Source organism: Phaethon aethereus (genome assembly GCF_964289735.1).
Source record: "Phaethon aethereus genome assembly, chromosome: 1".
Classification (NCBI taxonomy): domain Eukaryota; kingdom Metazoa; phylum Chordata; class Aves; order Phaethontiformes; family Phaethontidae; genus Phaethon; species Phaethon aethereus.
The window spans coordinates 161,757,619-161,780,794 of NC_138575.1; the positions used below are offsets into that span (position 1 = coordinate 161,757,619).

General features: G+C 36.9%; 1 protein-coding gene across 7 annotated transcripts in view; it reads left to right on the plus strand.

Annotated features, from left to right (window-relative positions):
* Positions 1-23,176, plus strand: part of DOCK9 (dedicator of cytokinesis 9) — a gene marked incomplete at its 5' end in the record, with an annotated part of 129,939 nt that overhangs the window by 22,260 nt on the left and 84,503 nt on the right. For 4 of the 7 annotated variants that reach the window (XM_082000815.1, XM_082000817.1, XM_082000820.1 and 1 more), the window contains 5 exons: positions 7,166-7,490; positions 16,423-16,539; positions 20,024-20,113; positions 21,756-21,838; positions 22,918-22,987. In XM_082000815.1, coding sequence (XP_081856941.1) covers positions 7,377-7,490; positions 16,423-16,539; positions 20,024-20,113; positions 21,756-21,838; positions 22,918-22,987 — 474 coding nt within the window. Of the gene's footprint in view, positions 1-7,165; positions 7,491-16,422; positions 16,540-20,023; positions 20,114-21,755; positions 21,839-22,917; positions 22,988-23,176 lie in introns of those variants that run through there. The other 3 variants (XM_082000816.1, XM_082000818.1, XM_082000819.1) reach the window with 1 other exon arrangement.

A 23,176-nucleotide genomic window follows, 5' to 3' on the forward strand; every position in this document is an offset into this window, starting at 1 on the left:
CGTCTGAATGAACAAATTAGTATCAACTTGCTTATTTAAAGTAGAAAAGTTGACTAGAAATTAAGTAGAAATATATAGAGAAAGTTCTAAGGAAGTCATTCTGCTGAGTAAGTGGAAGTTGTTGGGTTTTTTTGAAGGGCTTAAGTAGCTTATACAGCAATTCTCTAATGGTGTGCAGATAATTTGTATGGCTTGGTCTGTTATTTCCCTCTCATAACTTGCTTAAACTTGTAACTGTATTACAAGTGTCTTTCATCAGCAACTGGAGCTTTAGACCTCATTGGGCTTCTTAATAAGGAAGAAACAGTCATGTTTGAGTATAGCATCTAACTGTTGCATACTTTTTCATGGGTCACTTACATGAGAGCACTTCTTTTATCCCCTTTCATCTTATTGCTTTGGGTGAATTAAAAACCTGTTGTCTTATGTGCTGGCTTGTAGTTTTGGCTAAATCTCCCAATGGTTTCTGTAGAATGTTTTTGTTTTGACCTTTCATTAGACTCCTTTGGGAAGAACGCTCAAATGTCCATCTCTGGTATCCCTTTGCTTTCTTGGCAGGGGAAATTGAAGCACAAATTCAGTAACATGGAGTTTGTGCAGCAAATAAACTTCTTTGAAAGATGCACATGAGAAGATCATCAGACATAGGATGGCAGACATTCAGTGCACTGGCATGTAAAAGATAAGATTAAACATTGTATCTTCATGAAAAATTATTTAAGACTTAAGGATGAAATCTGAGGATAGTTGGTCAAGCCGGTATGCATGAGCCATTGCTCATCCGTGACAAGATAGGTTGGACTAGCGCAGAAAGATATCGGGGCCAAAGAATACAGCATTAGGTCGCTTCTAGGTAGAAAACATGTTCACTTTGAATGTGGGAGCAGGATATCCTGCTTTGAAAGCAAGGTGTGTGGAGTTTAAAAACAAACAGAAAAAAACCCCCAAAAAACAAACCACCAGGCAAGCAACTTTAAAGCCTTATATCTTCTTCAGGAATGGGAAGAAGACTTGTATGGTGGTGGGTGGTGCTTTCAAGACTAAAGTCTAGACTTGGTGAACACACAGAAAGGAGTTTACTTCTCTGCTCGTCCTTCCTTATTAATACTTCCTTCCACCTGCTTTAGGAACAGCCTGAAATGCTCATTTGAATCATCTACAGGTGCAAGTGTCGTATTCTGGCATGAAATTAAACGCAATTAAAAGTAAAGCTGGGAGCCAACTGCTAACTCTCGCAATGTTCTTGTTTCTTAGAACTCTACATTGTGAAGTTGAAGACAGGTTTGTATTTCAGATTAGAGACAAACCAAGATGCACTCTTACTTCATCCCAAGGACAGAAATGAATTAACAATTTCCTCAAGGAGCAAATTGCTCCTGGAAAAAATCTTAAGCTTGGTGTTACACAGTGGGAAGACCCCTACCTCAGGCTTGCTGGGCACAGAACCACTACAGTTTGAAAGATCTTCAGACTTGGATTTTTGACTTGCTTTTCATCTTTGGTTTGGTGTCTGTGCTGTCCTAGTAGTTTCTGATAATTTTAAGGTACTGTCCAGGAAGGAAAAAGCCATCTTTAGTCCAATACTGTTCTCACAGTCAGTCTGCTTGTACATGTCCTATCTATAAGGAGGTATGTCAGAACAGTAGTTAAATCCTTTAGTAGAAGTACGGTTTTAATGTTGGTCTCCTATCCTGACTAAATCCAACTGACTTTTTTGTTTTGCCTGGGACCATAAGGAATTCAGGTTTTCCCTGAAAGCAGGAAGATACCTACTAAGATGGTGTGAAATGAATCAGTCACTTGTGAGTCAAGCAAGTGCACCTTAAGTTGATACTTCACAGATAACAGTATGCCAAAGTGTGACATGGGCAAGACTTAAATTAATCTGTATTTTGCTTAGCTCTGCTGTGATTTTAAACTTATTTTAGTGTGTATTTTTCACAGAGTAGGAGTGTCCAAACTAAGGTAATGTATCTTATCTGACAAATAGTAATGTCAAGCTGAGGGATATTAGTGAGATATGCCATGTTGGTGTTAACAACTTTAGCCAAATTCTTGTTCCATTACATAAAGAGCTTTTACAAAATGCATTGTATCAAAACAATATGGACCCAATAGAGGCACTGACTGGGAGAATCCTTTTAACTTTATGCTGCCACTAAAACACGCAGATCAATTTTTTATTCCAGCTTCTTGAGTAGTAATAAAATAAATAGTAGTAGTAGTAAAAGTAATAAAAAAAATAAAACCCTGTACATTGGTGTTATCTTTTTTCATCAGTGCAACCTGTTTATGCTAGAGACCTCTTTTATGTGGCATCTCAGCATCTTTGTCCCATCCAGGCTACTTGACTCTCTCCCTAATAATAATGTTTTGAGAGTAGTTTTAACTGTAATCCAAAATTTGAGATTTGTATGATTCATTTTGGTATAAAGAGATGCGCCTCCAAAGAAGGATTGTGATTCTACTTATTCCAGTGTGGGCTTAATTCTTGGTTTACCAAAGCAAGTCACTGAAATGGGAGTATTTTAGATACAATGTTGACAACATGAGAAGTTACATACTATCTAGCACACTCATATCTGTGTCTTATGCTTTTAGGTTTTTTCTTTTTTTTCCCCTTTTATTTTTTTTTTTTCTTCGCTCCTCTTCCCCTCTCTTATGATTTTCTTGCTAGAGAATGTACTCCCTGGTGTGACTGCAAGTTACACGTTTGCAGTATTTCCCATAGGAGGAATGAGTCTTCTTAACTGACTTTCTTGTGACTTCTTTTATTTCATCTGAATGTAAGGTGTGTGGCAGCGAATTGCCAGGTGAATTGCATGCTGTATTCCATCTGCTATCAGCTGCCTGAGCCTTTCTCTTAAACTTGTAAATATATTCTTCCAGGGCAAGCGAATATCTGTTAGTCACTTATGAAACTCGGCAATATTAACATGTGGATAGCTGCAGTACTGACTCTTCCACTGACATATGAAATGTTATGCCTTTAATACAGCTGCAAGGCAGGCTGCCAAGTGTGGGAGGGCAGTGCTGCAATATCTCTTACTAATACAGATGAGAGCAAGAAGTATTGGCTTTTAATGGTGCTTGTGATTCTGCTAAAGTGGGCCTGTATTTTCATATAAGCTACTGCCTTGAAAACCCAATCCAACCCAGAAACCAACCAACTGACTAAAAAAAAACCCAACAAAACAAAGCATCAAAACCCTTCCAGTCATCCATCCTCCTTGTTTTGGAAGTTATTTGTTAAGAGATTTTGTGAGTTGCCAGGGAATTTGAAGAGCCACAAAGGAGTAGAGAACAGATGTAGGCTTTTAGTAAATGATGTTGTCAAATACTTCTGGTTTTACTTATACAGGACATGCAAACCTACAGCAGGATTATTCCTTCCTCCCCTCCTTCCCCCTCAGTTGCTACAGGTTAAGCACCAGTTCTTTCCCTAGAACAGCTAAAGACAAGTTTGATGGCTGTAATTAGAGCTGGTAGATTTAGTGAATGCTGATATTTGCCGCTGAACAGAGTTTAGTGATCTTGATGCAGATTGCAAGTGGCACTTGGAGCAAAAGAAATGCGGTTAAACTAAACTGCTCAGGTTTTAGCCTGTTCCTACAGTGAGGCTGGGTAGTCATCCTTTCTTCCAGGGAAATTTGGAGGAAATTATCATATGCTGCCAGTTCCCTTGCTATCACTTACTCTTTATTATGCAGTATTGTGCATTAGGGAAGCAAGTTCTTGGAGTGAAAAGTGATTTGAAGGAATAAGAGGGTGTATGTGGGGAACTTGTCTTTTGGGCAGCAAATTTGCTGGATGAATCACTGAGTTATGCTGGGAATACTGAGAACCTTTTTTACCCATGTAATTTTGTAATTACACAGGTAATTTCTTAAGGGTATATGATGCAAGAAGGAAGCCAACTATTTGGCCATTGGAAGTAATATGAAAAGTAATGTTGTTAAAAGTACCATGGGAAGTCCTTCAGGCCACACTGTAAGAAGATGAAATCCATTGTTTCCGTAATAATCTGAGTTATTTTGCAGGTAGGTCTCTATTTAGCTCGTAATTTCCTGTAATTTTGGGTGCCATGTTGGAAATGTAGTCAGATAACTTTTGTACAGTGGCATTCTTTTTGTACGTGCATTTTTTTCCTGGATTCTCTTTTGGTTCGGGTAGCTGCCTGATACAACAAATTGAGTAGTATCTTTTTTTTTTTTTTTAATTGCAGTTAACAGTTTAAAACTACAGGTCATACAACAAGTTGATACGTTTTCAGCATGTCAAAGTTCTGTTTTTATCTTTCACTTTTTGAGTCATAATGTGTTGTTGGTCAAATTTCTTAATATACCTCTTTAATAAAGTAACTTACATATTTTGACTGTGTAGTGCCTGGGTGAGCAGTATGTCTTTTTTTCCCCCCTCTAAGTATTTCTTTGTGAATTAAATTACTGAGATAATCACTAAGTCCTCAGCAGAAAATAAATGTTGGAAATGCACATCAATTTAGCAACTAAGGTCTATGTCATGCAGGATATAGCTCCAGAGGTACTGCTTCATGCTTTTGTTGTTAAATAGACAAGTCTCCTCTAGTGATGTATGTGTGTTAATAAAATGCAAGCTAGAAATTACATTAACCATTCAGTAGGAAAAAATAACTTCAGTATTTTAAAACTGATATTATAAAAATGTTGGCTTTTGGCTTGCTTGTTGTCTTTCATCATCTTTTGAGAAGAAGGAGGAGAATGATGGGGAAAGCAAGTCACATTTATACTGAATTAGAGTAATAGAGATGCATTCAAGAGAAGTTCCTGGCCAGGATAAAACAATGTTGTAGTTCAAAAGTAGTCCTTTGCTAAATTAGCCAGAAGAAATACTATTTAAAGTATATAATGTTTTAAAGTCTTTATTAGTGTGAGTGTTTGCAAGTGCCCTGAGCGTAATAAGGCTGTGCATTTCTGGTTGCAGCTGGGTATAATTGCAGTCCATCTCAATGAAACAAATTCCTGTTTGGCAGCTGCATCCTCAAGTAATGGTATAATTTAGTCTAAGTTGTTCTGTACTTCCTTTTTCTGAAAACAAAAGGGGCTGGTGCAAAATAAAAATGTAACTAAATGTTCTTGAACTATTGTCTACCTTGATTTACACAGGAAGATCTGTTTTTGTAAATTTGACTAAACTGCTAGTTTCCTTCTTAACTCTTCAAGAAGCTGTGTATTGTTTTCTGAAGTTTGGTGTCTATATATTAGAGAGACTGCTTAAAAAGTGCACGCATTGAACTTCTTTTTCCTAGAGAAGAAGACAGAAGCATAGTTAATCATTATTGTCTTGACTAATAGTTAATTTTATTGTTTCTTTCAGTCCACTCATTAGAAATGTGCTTGCATTGTGGACAAGATGCACAAACTCTTGGTCAGACTTGATTTCACGATTGCAGTAAGCTGAAGTAACAATCTGTTGTACAGGTGTGAGCAGAGAGAACGGGGAGAGGGAGGGATATTAACATCTTATGTTGGGTCTGAAGGGTAAGAAACCTGTGCCTGAAGTTGTGCCTTCTTAAAAATACTAGCGATAAAAGAGGATATTTGAGCTGCTCCGTAACTTCATATGCTTTCTGCAGATTAAGGTGACTTTCTTTTCTATTGGAGAATAGATAAAAATTGATGTCAAGTTAAATTTAGGATGTCAGTTATATTGGAGTGAGATAATTAACTGTCCAAAGAAGTGGAGCAGAGTTGAGAATTGAATAAAGGTGGTGGCTTAGTTTTCACAGCTGTCTGGTTGCTGCGGACAGGGAGTCTAAAATAGGGAAGTGCTTCTCTGGGGAGTTGAATTTTCTCTCAGATATATTTTTGCTTGGTAAATACAGCCATTGAGGCTTGTGCACTTGGAGGTTGCAACTCATTAGTGTTAAAAAGAAACAAAGGGAAAACCAAAATACCCCACTCAAAACCTGGAGAAAACTGCTTGTCATAGTTCACTTTTGTCATGAGGAATTTGGTATACAGTCATATGCTAATACTACTGCATGGGGGAGCTAGGTTAGTCAAACCTTCAAAATTACCAAAAATGTCAACTAGGTTGCATACAAAATTGCTTTGTACTACACTAAAGAATTGTACAGAAATGATCCCAATAAAAATGGCTGCCTCTTATTTTGTAAGTGTACGTACGCTGAACAGTGTCTGTAAGTAACAATATAGTAGATTGGGTTACAAAGGCAAAGCTGAAGCACGACTTGAGTTTATGTTGCGGTTAAGGACAGGGATGGAAGATATGGACTCCTGAGCACTCTGTAGCATTGAATCGTGAGGCCAAAAGATGCTTCTGAAAACTGTTCACAAGGCAGGGAAGACACACATGCCTTGCCCAGTGATTTGTACTGTCAGCAGAAAGAAAATCCTATGGAAGCCAAAGGCAGTGAGTGATGGCTGGGTGGTCTTCATGGCTGGAGAGCTAAGGTTTTGTCAAGTGACTTCACTCAAGATGTGTGAAGATTTTGTTCTGTTGTCTTCTTGGTGTTTTTTTGGAGGGTGATCAGTGATGGACATGTGCAATGCTGGAGGGTTCTGAGGAGACAGGAATGAGCTGAGAGCACTAACATTGTGCAAGACAGAAGTAAGAACTGGCTCAAGCAAGGAAAGAGCTGAGGGAGACTGATGGTTTACTTGAAGAGTTAAGTACTTAGAAGTTGAAGGTATAAAGACTTTTAAAATTTATTTTATTTTTGAGTTAGTATCTTTGTAGAGTATATAAGATTTTTACTGTGAAGACAATTTGATGTTAAGGTAAATTTTTAACTTATCACTAAGATTAAAAGGTGTATCTCCACCCTACCCCCAGAAAAGAGCAGCATATCTGCTTGGGGCATTGGTCCTGGAGAATGTACTTGGTTAGTGGCTTACCTAAGTGATGAAGTGATGCTAATGTTAAAAAAAAAAAGTAACACCTATGGTTTTATACTTGTAAAGAGGCTGGGTTGTCGGAAAGTGGCTAAAATTCACAATAAAAATATTTCAAAATATTGAAGCTGGGATTTTAAGTGTTATAAAGATGGACTGTTTTACATGGGCATTTAGAAATGCACATTCCCTTTTGTGTTTGACTCATAACCTTAAGGCTTTAAAATGGATCCACCTTCCCCCCCGCCCCCCCCCCTCCCGCCCCGAGGAATACAACATGCTTAGGGGCTGGCCTTTGTCTGTCATCCATTCCCACCATGACAGATTTAGCAAACTGCAGCTGAGAAGTTCGAGTAGTTTTTACTTTCTGCTGCTTGTGCTGGGGAAAAAGCTATTGTTTTCACTGGATCACTGGCATGTTGATTATTTTGATGCCAAAAAGCATACGTTTTTGCTGCTGTTTGTACTTTCAATCAAAGAATGCAGGCAAGAACAAACAGAAATCCTAAAAAAGAGCTTATTATAGAGTCTCCGCAGCAGTGCAAGGATGCAGGTCCTTGTGAAGTAGAAGTGGAGAGTCCTGTGGTAGTGCTGGTAAGAATTGTTTAAACAAGCTGTCTCTTGCCTTTAATAATTCCAGTTCTGCCTGCCAGTGAAAAACTGCTTAATCTGATGCTAATGAGAAGTTCCAGCATTCTTACTTGTGAAGAAGGTGTGTTTAAGATTTGAGTTTGATTCTTTGTGTGTTGTCTGCCTTTTTAATTAATTTTTGCTGTTCTCGTTTACCAAATTTTTGCTTCTCTCTGAGTGTGTCTTTCGAGTTTGTTTTTCATAATAGCTGTTTTTCAGTGTCTGTTGTATCTAGCATAGTTGTATAGCTCTTTGAACCTAGCATGAAAACCATTTATGCTTTAAAATCTATTCTAGCGCCTGTATTTTTTAACTGCTTTAGCTCCTGTATTTTTTAACTGCCCAGCATCTCTTTCAGTTAAAATATATTTGAACTCTCTAAAGACTCTATGGAATGGTTAAATTTTACTTAATGTTCTAAGAACTGTCTAAATAATTCAGGTGTACTTCTGTTAAAGGATCTATTTTTCAATGCCTTCAATGCACATTATTTAGGAATTTAAGGTTTTAAAGTAGCTTCCAGTGAGGAAAAAGGCAATATTTCTGTATGTGAGGGAGGTGATCAAATAAGAGCATTTTTTTTTTTATATGGCTACACACTTAGTTCTGATGGAATTTTAATAGTACAGCAAGAGAACATAATGAGCAAGCTGTAATGAATCCACCAACTCTCTCCAGCTAGGACAATAAACGTGTTCAAATAACAGAGGAGGATTGTTAAACTAATAACTTATATAAAGAAGTACTTTGAAAGTTCTTACTAAAATTCCAATTTTACTTAGTAATATCTCATACTTAATTACTGTATTAAAGGATGATAGTCTGGTCTTTATCTTGCTGTGGTTGAAGTTAGTGGGAGCTGTGATCCACAAATTATGGTGTGTCCCCCCCCTTATCTGAGCTCAATGCTATGCATTTAAGAATTGAACTAAAACATTTTGGCTATCTATATTTAGTAATATGCATCCTTAAATTTATGGGATTGTTACTGTATATAGTTGAAAGCTTACATGTGTGTTAGTAAGACAAATTTTTATTTCCTTTACGCTGTTTTCTTTAGTTTCATTCTATTCATAGCAGTTGTTAGTAAAACTTTTTTTTTTTTTCTATGGGTGTGTTCTGATTTCTGGTCCAGATTTTCATCAGTACAATATGAGCTAATCTTGTGTGTGCTTTCCTGCCTTCGGAATGTTTAACTTTATTTAGAACTGTTTTTATTCCCCCATGAATACTCAGAGAGGATATTAGTGTTTCAGCAGACACTTAGAGTACTGCAGTTGATCAGCAAACGTAGGTACTTACTTAAAAAAAAAAAGTATAAAACAGTACTGTGTTTACTTATAACCATTTATGAAATAAATCTGTATAATTTTTCAGGTACTACTTAATTTAATGTTCATGGGTTAATATACCTCCAGTGTTTGTGCTCCCATTTTTCATCTTCAGATGAAGTGGGTGTGTTCAAAACAAAGGGCAATATTTTGAGGGAAGAGCATTTAGGTTCCTCATAGATCACATAAAAAAAGTCTTCGCTGTCAGTTCAGTTGCTATTTTGGTCTTAATCTGTTACATATATAGACAAGCGTATATATGACACATAATTATAGATAGTATAATATCCCTTTTTGCTTCTGCTTTTGTCTAGTTCATTGAGGAAAACTAGATGAAATGGTGCAAGGACACTTTGCACTAAGTGTACTGCTAGGCACAAAGCAAATGCGCACATTCTCCACTAGTGTTCAGTTTTGGGCCTTTCACTACAACAAGGACATTGAGTTGCTGGACCGTGCCCAAAGAAGGGCAATGAAGCTGGTGAGGGGTCTGGAGAACAAGTCTTATGAGGAGCAGCTGAGGGAACTGGGGTTGTTTAGTCTGGAGAAGAGGAGGCTGAGGGGAGACCTCATCGCTCTCTAAAACTACTTGAAAGGGGGTTGTGGTGAGGTGGGTGTTGGTCTCTTCTCCCAAGTAACTAGCGATAGGACGAGAGGAAATGGCCTCAAGTTGTGCTGGGAGATTTAGGCTAGATATTAGGAAAAATTTCTTTATGGAGAGAGTGGTCAAGCATTGGAACAGGCTGCCGAGGGAGGTCATGGAGTCACCATCATTGGAAGTGTTCAAAAAACTCGTGGAGCTTCAGGACATGGTTTAGCAGGCATGGTGGTGTTGGGTTGATGGTTGGACTTGATGATCTTAAAGGTCTTTTCCAACCTTAATGATTCTGTGAAAAAGTAGGGTTCTACGTTTCATTTAACACCAACATTTGGGTGCATTTTTTTATTTCATTGTGTTGTGATGTTGCAGTAGACTTTTATTGCCACAGTGAAAGTACATATTTTCTCACTGGTATAGAGTACAGTAAGGTAATAAGTAGGACTGATAATGTTGCTAGTTGGTACAGTAAAATGTAAACAGCAGAACTTCCTGTTTAGTGGATTAGAAACCTTAGAATTGTATTAGATAGCAATCCTCAAAAGCAATTGGAACAGGAGGCTTCTGGTTTACTCAAGTAAAACTTTTCATCGACTGTTGCCTAAAACATTCTTTCGTGTGTGGATATATTCCTTTTGTATGGGCAATTGTGATGTGATTTACATAGCACTTGAATTTTTTGAGTATTCTTTATAAAGATGAGACAGAATCAACCGCAGAACTCAAGGAAGCAACAAGATTTTTGTGATACTAATTTAATTCTTTTAAATTTAGTTCACAGAGGGTGAGTTCCCTGTATAAGTACTCTAGTTCCCCTAGAGTGTTGAGGGAACTGAGTATTTATAACTGTGAGCATCCTGTGTGGTATTGAAAGAATATTTGATTGAGATCTGTGACTGAATTAACTCTTCCTGGGTAAGTGGGTACGTTCACAAGAGGAGTCATCTGCTGTTTTCAGTGCCAGTGTGTTAGTACATGTGCGCTCTTGTTTTCCTGTGATTTGAAGTAGATAGTGACCGAACTTTGCTTTTGAGGTTAATGAGCAAGAAGAGCCCATGGAAAAAGCATTTAGATTTTCCAGATGGTGGCTCAAAAGCCTACTTGGGATGAACTTTTGTGCTGGCTGTTGTAGAAATCACAAATTAGTAAATGTGCTGTCCAGTTGCGCTTTGATAGTCAGAAGTAGTAACAGCTTATCAAATCAGATGATGTTTCTGCGAAGTTGGAACTTCTCCAGGCCATGTTTCTGCTTGGAAAAATGCTGGAAGTGTGCAGTATGAGACATCTGAGCTCTTCCATCCAGCAGAGCACTGCCCAAGTCTGGTTCTAGCGTTAGAAGTTTCTGTGCTGATAAGAGAACTTCATAGGACATGGCAAGCTTACTTTGTGTCCGAAGGTAAAGCAAGTCACAGGGGAGGCTAGAAATTAAACTGGAACTGCATATTAGCAACCTGATGTAAATACTGGCAGTACAGAAGGTCTTATCAAAATGTTTGAGCTCTGAAAAGTGTTCTTGTGTTTAAATGGACCGTGACCATCAAGGAAATGCTTCTTATAAATAAAAGCACAATGCTTTGTAGTCTAGACTGTGCTCATTAAATATTGGAAACCTCCACACTCTTCTGTTACAGCCCCCTGAAGACTTGGGTGAACAATAGAGCAAGAGTTTTCAGGCTTTCAGGTTAAACTGAGAGGGAGGAGAGTTAATTATAATTTTTTAAAAAAACTCTGCAAAAAAGCTTGTATAACTGTCTATAATTTGGATGGCTCTTTGTCTGTAGCCCTGGTAAGCACTTCTAGTCTGTTTATGTAAGCATGAGAGCAGGTGACTTAATGCATTTCATTCTTTCAAGTTCTAGAGACTTAAAAGTTTTGAATTTGTCAATGAAAGCATATTGTTGCTTAAATGTATGCATAGTTGTAGTTTTTCACATAAACCTATAACAGCTTATTCCCTCACACTGCTCCAAAGTTTACATCACGTAGTTACCATAGCTAAGAAAGGGAATAGTGAGTAATGTAATATTTAAGAATAAGCTCTAGGATATGTATAATTTTTTGAATGGATTTTAAAGTTGATTAAAAAATAATCTAACCTGGGCAAATTATTTTGAGTTTGTTGTGGTTGTTGGACAATAAGATACAGGGAGCTGTTACCCATGTTTAGTATTAAATAGTCTTATTATTTGTCCACAGTGGCTTGCTTCAGGCCAGTGTTAAGAAATACATAATACCATATATTCATCAATTCATATGCTGTGTTGCCTGCTAGTGCTTGTAACTCCATTCTACTCTTAATGGGGATTTGTTAATTTGCAGATGTATGTGCTAAATATGTTTTTATAAGGTAAATGATGTTTTGTAGCATCATGCTTACAATACTCAGTGTGCTTAACCTGACCATCCTTTGTTTTGTGAGAAGACAAAAGGAAGATAATGTTTGTCTCAATTTAAACATACAAGAAAAAATGTACTGTATTTCTTCTTCTGTAATATCTAATGTAGACAATCATTGAACTCCTAGCTTAAAATTCCTTTTATCTGATGGCTTTTGACACTGCTTGTCCAAATATATAAACCATATTCTGGGAGATTAAAATGGTTACCATGTGGGTGTCATGACTGACGTTTTGAAACGCTTCTTATTTCTGATAAGTTTCCATACCTATAATACACTGTCAAGAAACAAAGTGGTGTGGCAGATACTTTGCTGTTTTATCTTCCTACAAATAAGGCATTGGGTAGCTCGAGTGCTGGACCCCGTGAATTAGGTTTTTCTCAGATTATGGAAATAAAAATGTTGTTTGTTGCAAATTAATAGGAAAAATTAAGCCTTGTTTGAAAGACTAGCTTTTAGTGCCTGTAAACTTGAGTTTGCAGTTTTGACTGGGCTGAGTTCTCTCTGTGTCAGCTGGTTCATAAATCATGTTCAACAATACTTTACCTACCCAGCATCTTTTCTTTTATATTACATGAAATAATAGACCGGAAATTTTTTTTTTTCTGAAGGAGAGCTTGAGAGAGAATCTGCTTCCTTCTGGTGTTGTAGGTTTGGGTAAATGCCAACATCAGTGTGCTGTTTATTGTTTTCTTTTTTCATATCTGGTTCAAACTGATAAAACATCCTCTTCCTTTTTAATCTGACAAATGACTAAGAAAGAAATGAGTAACACTTTGGAGAAACCTCCGGAAGCAAATTCTTCATGAATTTTTACAGAAATTCTGTTTCTGCAAATCAGGTACTTTACTGATTAAATAGGAAGATAGTGTGGTTCTCTGGCGCCGCTAACTACTTCTGTGTCCCATTGACTTAGCGGAGAGGTGTATACGCAGGACCTCAACTCCAGAGAGCTTTAGATTCTTTAAAAGCTGATGATGAGGGAGGATTCTTTTTTAGTCTTGTGTTTCCAGCATGTAAGCAAAGCTCATTGTCTTCTAAGATTCTTTTTTTATTAATTTTATGATTGTGGTGGACCTGTTTTGTGACTGTAGGGTAGAGGCATGCATTTGCAATGAATTGGATATGCATCTTTGGTTTTTGAATTAGCTGTGCTAGAGAAGTGATTTTTTTTTTTTGTGTGTTCGTGTCCATGAAATAATTTTAGTTATGTTGGTTTTAAGAATAATCCTTCTCTATTTTTGTTGGTAAAATGAGAGGAGCCAGATGTAGCTTTCTTCCAGTCTTCACCTACCACCTTCCCAAGGATGGGATGGGTGTAGCTCTTCAGCACCAGGGAGAAATGGATGAAAATGCTGACTATGTGCAGCACCACATAAAAATCCATTACCCATTTTAGGCGACAGCTTTCCCTTTCCACCACTTCGTGGAATTGGTGCTGTGATCTCTCTGCTAGTTAGTTCAGATAGTAGATGTCCTGCGATGTGAGCTTTCTGACAATATTGACCGTGTATATATTCATTCTTTCCTTTAAAAAGCTTCCCAAATTGCATTGTAAGTATATTAAAATGTGGCATGGATTATTTATTTTTTAAAGTACATTTTGGAAATTGTGAGCTGCACTGAAACAGAGTAGCAGAATTCAAAAATGCTTTTGCAACAGCTTTTTATAAGGACAGAGTTTCATGTTCTGTTTCGTAACCTGAATCTCTCCTCCTAAAGGGATCCCATCAGCTCCCATCTATTGGCACAAGATGGCACATGCAGCCATCTGATCAGCATTTCAGAGAGAGAATCTGGCTGAAAGCTTGCTGGTTGGGAGGAACCCTCTAAAGCCAGATCACCTCCTGATCTGGCTCAAAAGCTCTGGCTCAGTTGCTGGTACTAGTGTGAGAAGGCTCAGGAACGTGCCACAAGAGAGAGAGGGTCCTTTTGGTGTCAGCCCTCCTTTCAGTTAATTTAAGCCAATTGTGAAGCCAAATATTTAGCTAACGGAAGAGACTGATTGTATACACAACTCAAATGGTCTTTCTCCCGGCTCATTTTTTAGACACAGTTTAATTTGGGGTATTTATTTTTGTTTCTCCTAAAGGTCAGTCATCCTGCATTGCACTCAAATCAACCTGTCACTGCAGCCCATTGCATATCATTTGTCATGACAAACTTTTCAGAAGGAATGGTCGCGTGGTAAAGGCCAACTCGACCAAATGGAGTGACTTGGCTGTAGTACTGTGGTAGTCGCTAAACCTTGTTTTAACATAAGAGTGTATTGCACAGGAGCTCAAGCTCAGCGATTGACAGATGGGCATCTTGCTTGCCTGGATAGGTAGAGAGACCTGTTACTTACATTGAAAGTGGGAGAAATGTGAGCAAAGGGTGTCCTGCTTTCTGGATAAGTGTTCTCGTGTACTTCATTTACAGAGCAGTAAAGTTTGAAGGGCTCTTCGTACTCTGTGTTATCCCCGTCTCGTGTGTAAGGAAGAAAATTTATACTGAATAGATATTGCCTTGGTGAAGAGTTGGAGAGGATAAGTGAAGTTACTGGAATTTCTCTGGAATCAGAACTGGTTATAACAATCTGGCACAGCGGAGCTGCTCAACCTGAAATTTTGTGAAGGTGTAATTTTGTAGAGCCTATATCTGGGAACGGTGACAAGTAGTTGCGTGAAGAAGGTGTATCTGGCCTTCTGCCTACTAGGGAAACTTGGAGCACACCATTTCAGTAGCTTGGGATTCATTGCAGCAGTCTGAATGCTGAAAGGCAAACTTAACAGAAAGTTTTCTTGCAACCAAAATATTTTGTATAATTAGTACCGTAGAGAAAATGTAACCTTTTTTAATGTTGTGTTTAAGTGCTTCTCTTACACTTCTCTGAGCTTTGGCTACAGGTGGGTGCATGAGCATAAACTTAAGCCTTTTCTGATGGACACTGGTGTTAGTTCTTGGCTTTGTGATAAGCCGTGTTCATGAATGAGAGGAGAAGATGTAGCGGTAGCTGTAGTCCAAGTGCTAAGCTGTCAAAATATGTTGGGGTACAGTATACAGTGCACTGAACAGCTGTTCTCCATCTCCTCTGAGGTGAAAGATGGCAAGCTCGACATGATCATTTTCCACTGTGGCTCCTAGCTGTATTGGTCTGTGCTGAGCATGTTGTTATATAGCTTATGAACTTTTGGTAAATCCTTCCATTGTGATTGTAAATGGTAGCTGTTTTTGTTGACAAAACTACATTTCGTTCATCATTTTTGGGAGATTTATTTTCCAGATTTTGCTTTTTTTGGCCTTTTCAGCTGTTACGCTCTATTATGTTCTTGCTTTTTTTTTTTTAACGGTAGAACTGCCTTGTGGTAGAAAAGAGGGAGTCTCAAGTAACTTTTGAATAGCCTGTGAACTAAGCCTGAGAACTTTGGTAGCTTTCTCTGACTAAAGCTCTCCTAATTCCTTGTACAAAATTTTTTTTCGTTCACTTTTGGATGAAGAAAACAGCTGTAAGGTTTCTCAGGAATATTATTAATACACTAATGATTAGTAGCAGTTACTGCTAGACATAAAGATACTTTTTCTGTGTAGTACAGCTGGAATTTGAAAGGTTATTAATATAAGTTATGCAAAAAATATGTATCTCATCTTGTCTGATTACCTATAATGATGGTATAAACTGGCCTTCTGCTGTTGTTATGTTTAATATGCCTTACCTTGAAACTAATACCCCTGATCTTACAAAAGTATCAACTGGAAAGTCTCTTGTAATTTCCACCTGTAAAAAAATGGTAATTTATGTCTGATACTGTGATGCACAATTTTAGCTGCAGGAAGTGCAAGCTAGATTATAACTCCAGTTTTACATTAGCTTGCACACTCCGAGGCAGTGCGGCCTCATTGAGAGCTCTCTCTAAACCTGCTTTGCCATCTGACCACTTAACAGAATGCTTGGCAGGGTGAAGGTTTTTCTGTCTGATTGTACACAGCCAGCTATAATGCCTTGACAACCGTATAGGGTTTACATGTTGAATCAATGCATAGTAACTGAAGAAAGGTACTCATACAATTTAGAGGAGGTAAATGGCCTATGGGAATTTTGAAAAAATTATAGAGAAGGAGGAATGTCAATTAGCCTAATCCTGCTGCAAGTTACTACTGAATTAAAACAAAGCTCAGTCTTAGCTTTGAATTGAGATTGTTTTAATCCCTGATAAACCCACATCAGACCTTTCTCGGCAGTATCAAGCGAAGGTAACCACCAACATAGAAGCTAGTAATATCTTCGTAATTTTTTTGCAGTGAAAATACATACATGATTATTCCTATAAGCTCTGACTTAGTGTGATTTGTGAAATAGTTGTGTGTGTTCCTTCTGAGGCAAATAGCATGCTGGTGTGTAATTATCAGTTGCAGTTATCCATATGGTATAATGTGACATGAAGTCTGCATTTTGAGTACTGTAAGTTTTCAATGTAGGTGAAATCTCATTCTGCTAACTTTTTAAAGAGTAACTTCTTAAAGTGAGTCAACAGCTGTAATTTTTCCTCAATATACCTGAATTTATTTTCCTTTTTTTTTTTCCCCTAGGCAAAACCAAAGCTCATAGAACCAATAGACTATGAAAACGTCATCGTTCAGAGGAAAACGCAAATTTTGAATGATGGTTTACGTGAGATGCTACTGTTCCCTTATGATGACTTCCAGGTAATTTGATGTTCCCCCCTCAGCCTTTTGTTTTTTTTAAATAAGACAGATTTTAGCAGTAGTAGTCATGAGACGGTAACTTCCCATCTCTCTGGTTTTTAACTATCTTTAGATTAAAAAAAAAAAAAAATCTTTGCCATGAGTCTCTTTATACTGCTCCATTTATTCTGTCAGGTTACAGAAGAAGAAATAGCACAATTTCTTCATCTGTTCAGATTATAAGGTCTACTTCTGCAACACGGCAATGTTACTGCCTTTTGAAGTAGGTGATCAGTCACTTTAGATATTTCACCCCCCATTTCTGACATCATGTGGTGTTTGTTCAAAAAAAGCATCTGCTTTTTTGTCATGCTTTAATTCTTAAATTGATGATTCCCCCTGCCCCTTCATAACAGTGAAGGGCATGAACCTGTTCAAATCAAAGCTGTTAGTCTCAGCTATGTGTTACCAGCCAAAATTGGGTTTTGGCAAAATACCCTCTGCATAACAGGGCTCTGACTTGATTAAGCCAGACTTAACCAAGATTTGTGATAATCTTGATATATTTCTATAAAATAACTGTGTTTATCTAAATAAATAGTTTGTTTAAGTACACTTTTTTGAATCATGTTGTAGATCCAGTTAGAGTAACCATCAAACATCTTGGAGACTGGAGTTGTTGTAAATAGTGAGGAAAGTCTCTCCCACCCATGCCCATACTTGCAGGCGAAATGTCTACCTATATTTGAAAAGTGCAGACATCTGAACTGTCTGTAAATTAGCTACTTCTAGGGACTGTATCATAGTTGAATACCTTAGGTTTTTACAGAACAATTCTATCCGAAAGGCTGAGCACCTTATTCAGCCAAGTAGTTGAAGCTAAGTTTATATTTATGATGGGGAAAGTTGGTGATGAGTTTGTATGTCTCTACAGAAGGGCATATAAAGTCCCATAAATTACATGTGGTGTTTTTCATTAATTCTCTCTGGCCTATTAAAGTATTTACCTGAGTGCACCCGGACACTGTTTTTAATATAGTCTGTCTGTTTCATTTTCACTGATTCTTACATGAATAACTCTACTTGTAGCCTTCCCACTCTGAGCTAAAAATTTTGGTTTTAGCAAGCTACAGGTATTTAGAGAGTAGTTTGGGCTTCAGGTGTTTTCAGTCACATGTGAAAGTTTTAAGGACTGCAAGTAAGACTTCCTACGAAAGGCAGTTGTACTGTTTATGAACATTATCTAATGATGCTAGTGTTCAAATGCTAGATCACTCATGACCATGCCTTACACCAGGTACTGGCTTTGGGACTGAAGAGTGAGTAGATTATACCGCCCAGATCCCCTCCTACAAAGTGGCTCTTCAGTATCGCAGATCAGTCGCAGAGGAATCAAGGATACTTTGGCTAAGCATACTCTTACCTAATTGACTAGTTTATTTGCCAGGGGACATTCTGGTGAATAGCTCTGAATTATCAATGGAGAAGAAACAAACCTATGAAGAAAATCCTCAGGTGTTTTGTTTGAGCTGCTTGTGGGATGTTGGAAGTGTTTAACTGCTGTTTCAAGTGGTCTCTCTGAAATTCTTAACCTCAGGCCTATATGACTGAAGCTAGTCTATTGCTCTCTGATCCTTTAAAGGGAATGGCTGAATTTTGTTCACAAGCTGTAATGCCTTTTTGTCATCCTTTGTTTGGATTCAATGGTCAGATTTTCATCAAGGCAGTCATTAAAGTGTGTGTTACATCAGAGGTTTTCCTTTGGGTAGTCACAATTTTGGAATATAGTCAGATTTCCTGTTTCTTTATACCTCAGCAGTATAATACCTGAATACATTTTCTGTATTCCCCCTATATAGTCTTTGGCAGAGTCTCATTTTATACTTGATTTATATGAAGACTGGTTTGTACTATTGAACTTTATTAGAATGCCAGCAAACTTTTTTTTCCTTCTAAGTTTTGCTGGCACAAATTTACTCAAAAAATTTTTATTGTACATATAGCTCAAAATAGTATTGGAGGGTCATCTAGCAACAACTCAATGCGTTTAAATCTGTCATTCAGTGTATTAGGAAAACATTACCGAGTAAGAGAACAGAAATCCCTTATATGCTTAGTATTTTTTTTTTCAGGTTAAACCTTTTAACCCTGTGCAGTTTTGCATAATCATATTTACAGTTTTGAAACCATTAGTCTTGATATGGTTGCCAATATAATTTGAATAATTTAAAAAAACGGCATATTTTCTGTATTTCCTATTCTGCTTCACTCATATTGTTTTAATTTTTTCCTAATTTGTTGCGGTCACATGATGTGTGGGCAGCTCTTGGTAACCTTTGGCTCAAATGTTTGATACTGCCCTCCTATCCCTCAAGGTGACTTTAAAATAGTGAACTAGAGTATTTTGAACTACCTGTATACATACTTAGAACAGTTTATAGGTGGAAACTCCTACCATTGTCTAAAAACCTGTTCAAGCCATTTCCTCTTAGAGCATTCAGGTTTTATTTTTACAAAGTTTTTCCTCATGCTTAGGTTAAACTGATTACCATCTGAAAAACACTTGCCCAAAAAGGAAGCCAAGCCCTGTTAATTTATAAAGACATTAAGAGTAAGGCTATTTTGTTATCAGCATTGCCCTAAAACTAGTATTTAAAATGGAACTGAAAATACTTACTTTTCAACACTAGATATCACTTCTACAATTTTCGGTAGATTACAGGAGAAGCTACGTAGTTTCAAACAGGCAGATTGATACCACTATTGAATTTGTGCTGAAGTTGAAATTACTTTGGGAGAAATTGGAGACAAATGTTTGTGCTTAATTTGGAATTTGTATAATTTTTTTTTTTTTTCAGGTAATGCTGTAGATAACTGAAATGTAATTTAATAGGTGTGTTTTTCATATAATTAGTAACAATACTTGCAGGAATTCTGTGGCAAGATTTTTGTAACAAATGTTTTAATGTCTTGCTCTGTAGTCTGGTCAGTGCCATGTTGAGTTTGTAGCTCTTACCATCTCAGAGAAGCTAGATATTAAAGGAAAACTGATATTATTTGTTAGTCTGTATCGGAAGAGAAAGCTTGCACAGCAGTTGGCTTCTCTGGACCAGATATAGCTTGCTTTCCTTTCTTTCTCCCGATGAAAGTTACTTGCCTCCTGGTGAGGGAAAGGAAAAAACCCAGTAAGTCACCTTTTTCTGTTCAGCTGTGACTGGTCTCCAGACATGCTGCCAGAAGTAGCTCTAAGCTCAAACCACTACTCTTTCTTACGGCGCCTATTTCTTACTGATTCCCATCTTGCCCTTGCTGTGAAAGAAGGAACATGTTGATAACCTTCAAATGAAAGCAAATTCTCATTAATTGGCTATTCTGAAACAGTGTATTTGGAGGATGTTTTCTGCTGAGCTTCTGTCTTAGTTACGGTTATATAACTGAGTGTTGCCATAATGTGTCATCTTTCGTTTAATTGCAAGTTTCATTAATTGTTTTTGTTGTTTATCAGACAGCATTATTGAAACGGCAGAGTCGGTACATTCATTCAACAGTTCCTGAAAATGCAGAGAAGGAAGCTCAAAGCTTGTTTGTAACTGAGGTAATATTGGAATTGCGTGTGGCTGTGTGTGATAGCAATATTAGACCGGAATTGCTTTTCTTCTGCCACATTTACCATTTAAAAAACAGGAAAAAAAGCCCTGTAAAAATTATTAATTCTTTATTGTCATTTATTTGTCAATGATTTCAAGGGAAAATTTCTAGGAAAACCTAATATTTTTTTCCATTGGTGGCTGGAAAAGAAGGATTGCAGGATAGCTTTGAATTATTTTGTTGGTGTCATTGGCTTTTGCAGCTGCTTCTCCCCCACCTTTATGCTTTTGGCTTTCCCAGATGAACATGGGTGGTTTCCATACATAATACTGGGAGCAATAATAAATCTGAATGAATCAATGTGACTTGTTCCTAAAAAGTGTTTCACACCAGTCATCCTTAATTTGTTCATAATAATTGTGTACAGTTTTCTGGAACAGAGGTATGCATAAACTATAACACTTGCAGTGGCCAGAATTCATTGTGACTGCTCAGTTTGGATGCTATATGTAGAAGAAACATCCTCAGACCTAAAGTTTCTCATAACTGCTTGCTTATGTTGGCATTCCCTTGGTTCTGACTGTGATGTTGTGTTTCATTCAGTGTCTTGTTGAAGCCTTTTGGGAATTAAAAGTTTAAAATTTTTGTCTTTTTTATATTATCTACTGGTTTTCTACTGATATACTTTAAGCTGATATTTTAACATCTGAAACAAGTAAATGTCTATTGTAATTCCAAGAAAACTGAAGGAGCTCCAAATAGCTGAATCTACCTCAGAGTGTTTTCTCCACAGTGATACATATCTTTAATACCCAACCTAAACAGCTCTAAGATAAATTTGCAGAAGGTAAACAAGGAGGGAGGAGTATTATAGGTAATTAATGAAATTTAATGAGTTTCTGCAGAAAACAATTGCTTGGCAAGTATTAACTTTGTATTTTGAAATATAAAGAAAATATTTTTGACTTACTAGATGCTATGTTTGTGTACATGTCAGTTTATTCATGTAACATACAAAATTTTGTACCTGGCAACAGATTTTGTCAGTTTTTCTGTTACTTTGGTCAAAGCCAAGATAAATCAGTACTTCTACGTTGTAGCAATATGGGTGGGGTAAAATGGTATTTCCTGTGATCTAGTCCAGAATTTAATGACATAATTGCTTTTCAACAGCTGGAAGCATGTAGTTTAAATTTAAATATTAATTGAATTGCACTAGAAGTATAAATTTAAAGGAAATATGTTTTTGGTTTCTCCCTATCTGTACGTGTGAAATTGAATATTCTACTTTAATAATGTGTCTGTATTTTAATGCTGAGTTTTCTAAAGGCTCAGTCATGTTTTCAGTTGCAGCGAAATGCTGCTTTAACTTTTCAGACAACTGAAGATGGTTAGTCCAGATGTTGATTATAAGATACACATCTAGCAGATGATAACGTCCTGTTGAAACATATCACTTGTTGCAAAAAGCTGTATTGCACTAGATGGTGTTGCAAAGGAAGGGTAGCGTACAGAGTTTTCATAGAACGACATGTAACCATAGCAGTTCATAAACAACTATATCTTAAGAGGTTTTTCTGTATGTGTGGTTAGGGAATGTTGTTAATTCTCTTCCAGTTAACACTGATATTTGATTTTCATTAAAACAGTGCATCAAAACCTACAATTCAGACTGGCATGTTGTTAACTATAGATATGAAGATTACTCAGGAGAGTTTCGACAGCTTCCAAAGTAAGTATGTTATCTAGTGGTATAAAACAGATTTTTAATTTGTGAAGAAACTCTAACTATATTTAATATAAATGTATTTATTACCGAAATGTATTAATACATGTAATATGTAACTTGAAATGTGCTATATCAATATTTAATAGTCAGTAGAGATGATAAAGATTTCTTGGATGGAATTTATATTGATGAACTTGAAGGTATAAAATCTTGTTAAACCATTTTCTGGAAAGATACCATAACGCTGCCTTATTAATAGGCAGGTCAAAACCAGAAATTGTGTTGTTGACAATGTGAATGTAAATATTGTATTTAAAACAGGCTAATGTTTAGATGAAACTAAAATGGTGATATCCTGTTTTTGTAGCTTCAAAGGCAGCTTTTGGAACTCTCTCAGGAGTTTAGGGAATAGAACCTAACCGAGATGGTTAGAGCAAGTGTTTGAACTAGTGCAGGTTTTCACAGAATGATTCAAAGTAAAAGCCTAATTCACATCTATTGCAGACTTTCTAAACCATCTGCTAGAGAAATCTTTTCCAACTTTTTCAATATCTGAGAGTGGCTAAATACTCTTGAGTCCCAGAACTCTGGAAGATCTGTGTCTTCCCTACCTATTCTCCTGCATCTATCAGTTAAGAAATATCTTTCTTTTCCTGTGAAAAGTTCTGAAATACTCACAGGTTTTGTAAGTGTCAGTACCTGGTTTTTACTTGCCCTGAACAGAAACCACAGTAGTCAATAGGAACTTAAATAAACACATTGTCCTAAAAGGAGGCAATGGTTACAGGTATGAATTCTTACTCCTAAGATGTTAGGAGTGCAGTGAATGAGAAGGCATTTGGTTTTCTCCGGTTATGTGTAAGGACAGTGACAAGCAGAACGAAAGAAAGACTGCGGCCAGATACAAAAATTAGGAAAATTGCTGGCTAAGAAATAAGTTTTATGAAAAATACATGTTTTTACTCAGCTATTCTTTTGCTTTTTCTTATTCAGTTAGGAAAATAACATCTTTATTTTTGCAGCTATGAAATATGTGACTAATTACAAAATTTCTAGTATTTTAGAAGCTTTTTCTTTCATAGTAAAGGAACAAAATCGGAGAAGCTTCCAGTTCATTTATATGAAGTGGATGAAGAAGCAGATAAAGATGAGGTGAGATAATAGTAATTCCTTACTTTATTGATTTCAATAAAGAATGTTGGGTGAGGAGAGGTTACAAGTTGGGTTAAGTGTTGAAGTCAGTAAAATGAAAACAGATATTAGGTTGTACAGCCTGATTGGAAAAAAAATGTAGTTATTTTACCTGTCTCCTTTCAAATAGCCTTGTACTCCTGAGATCTA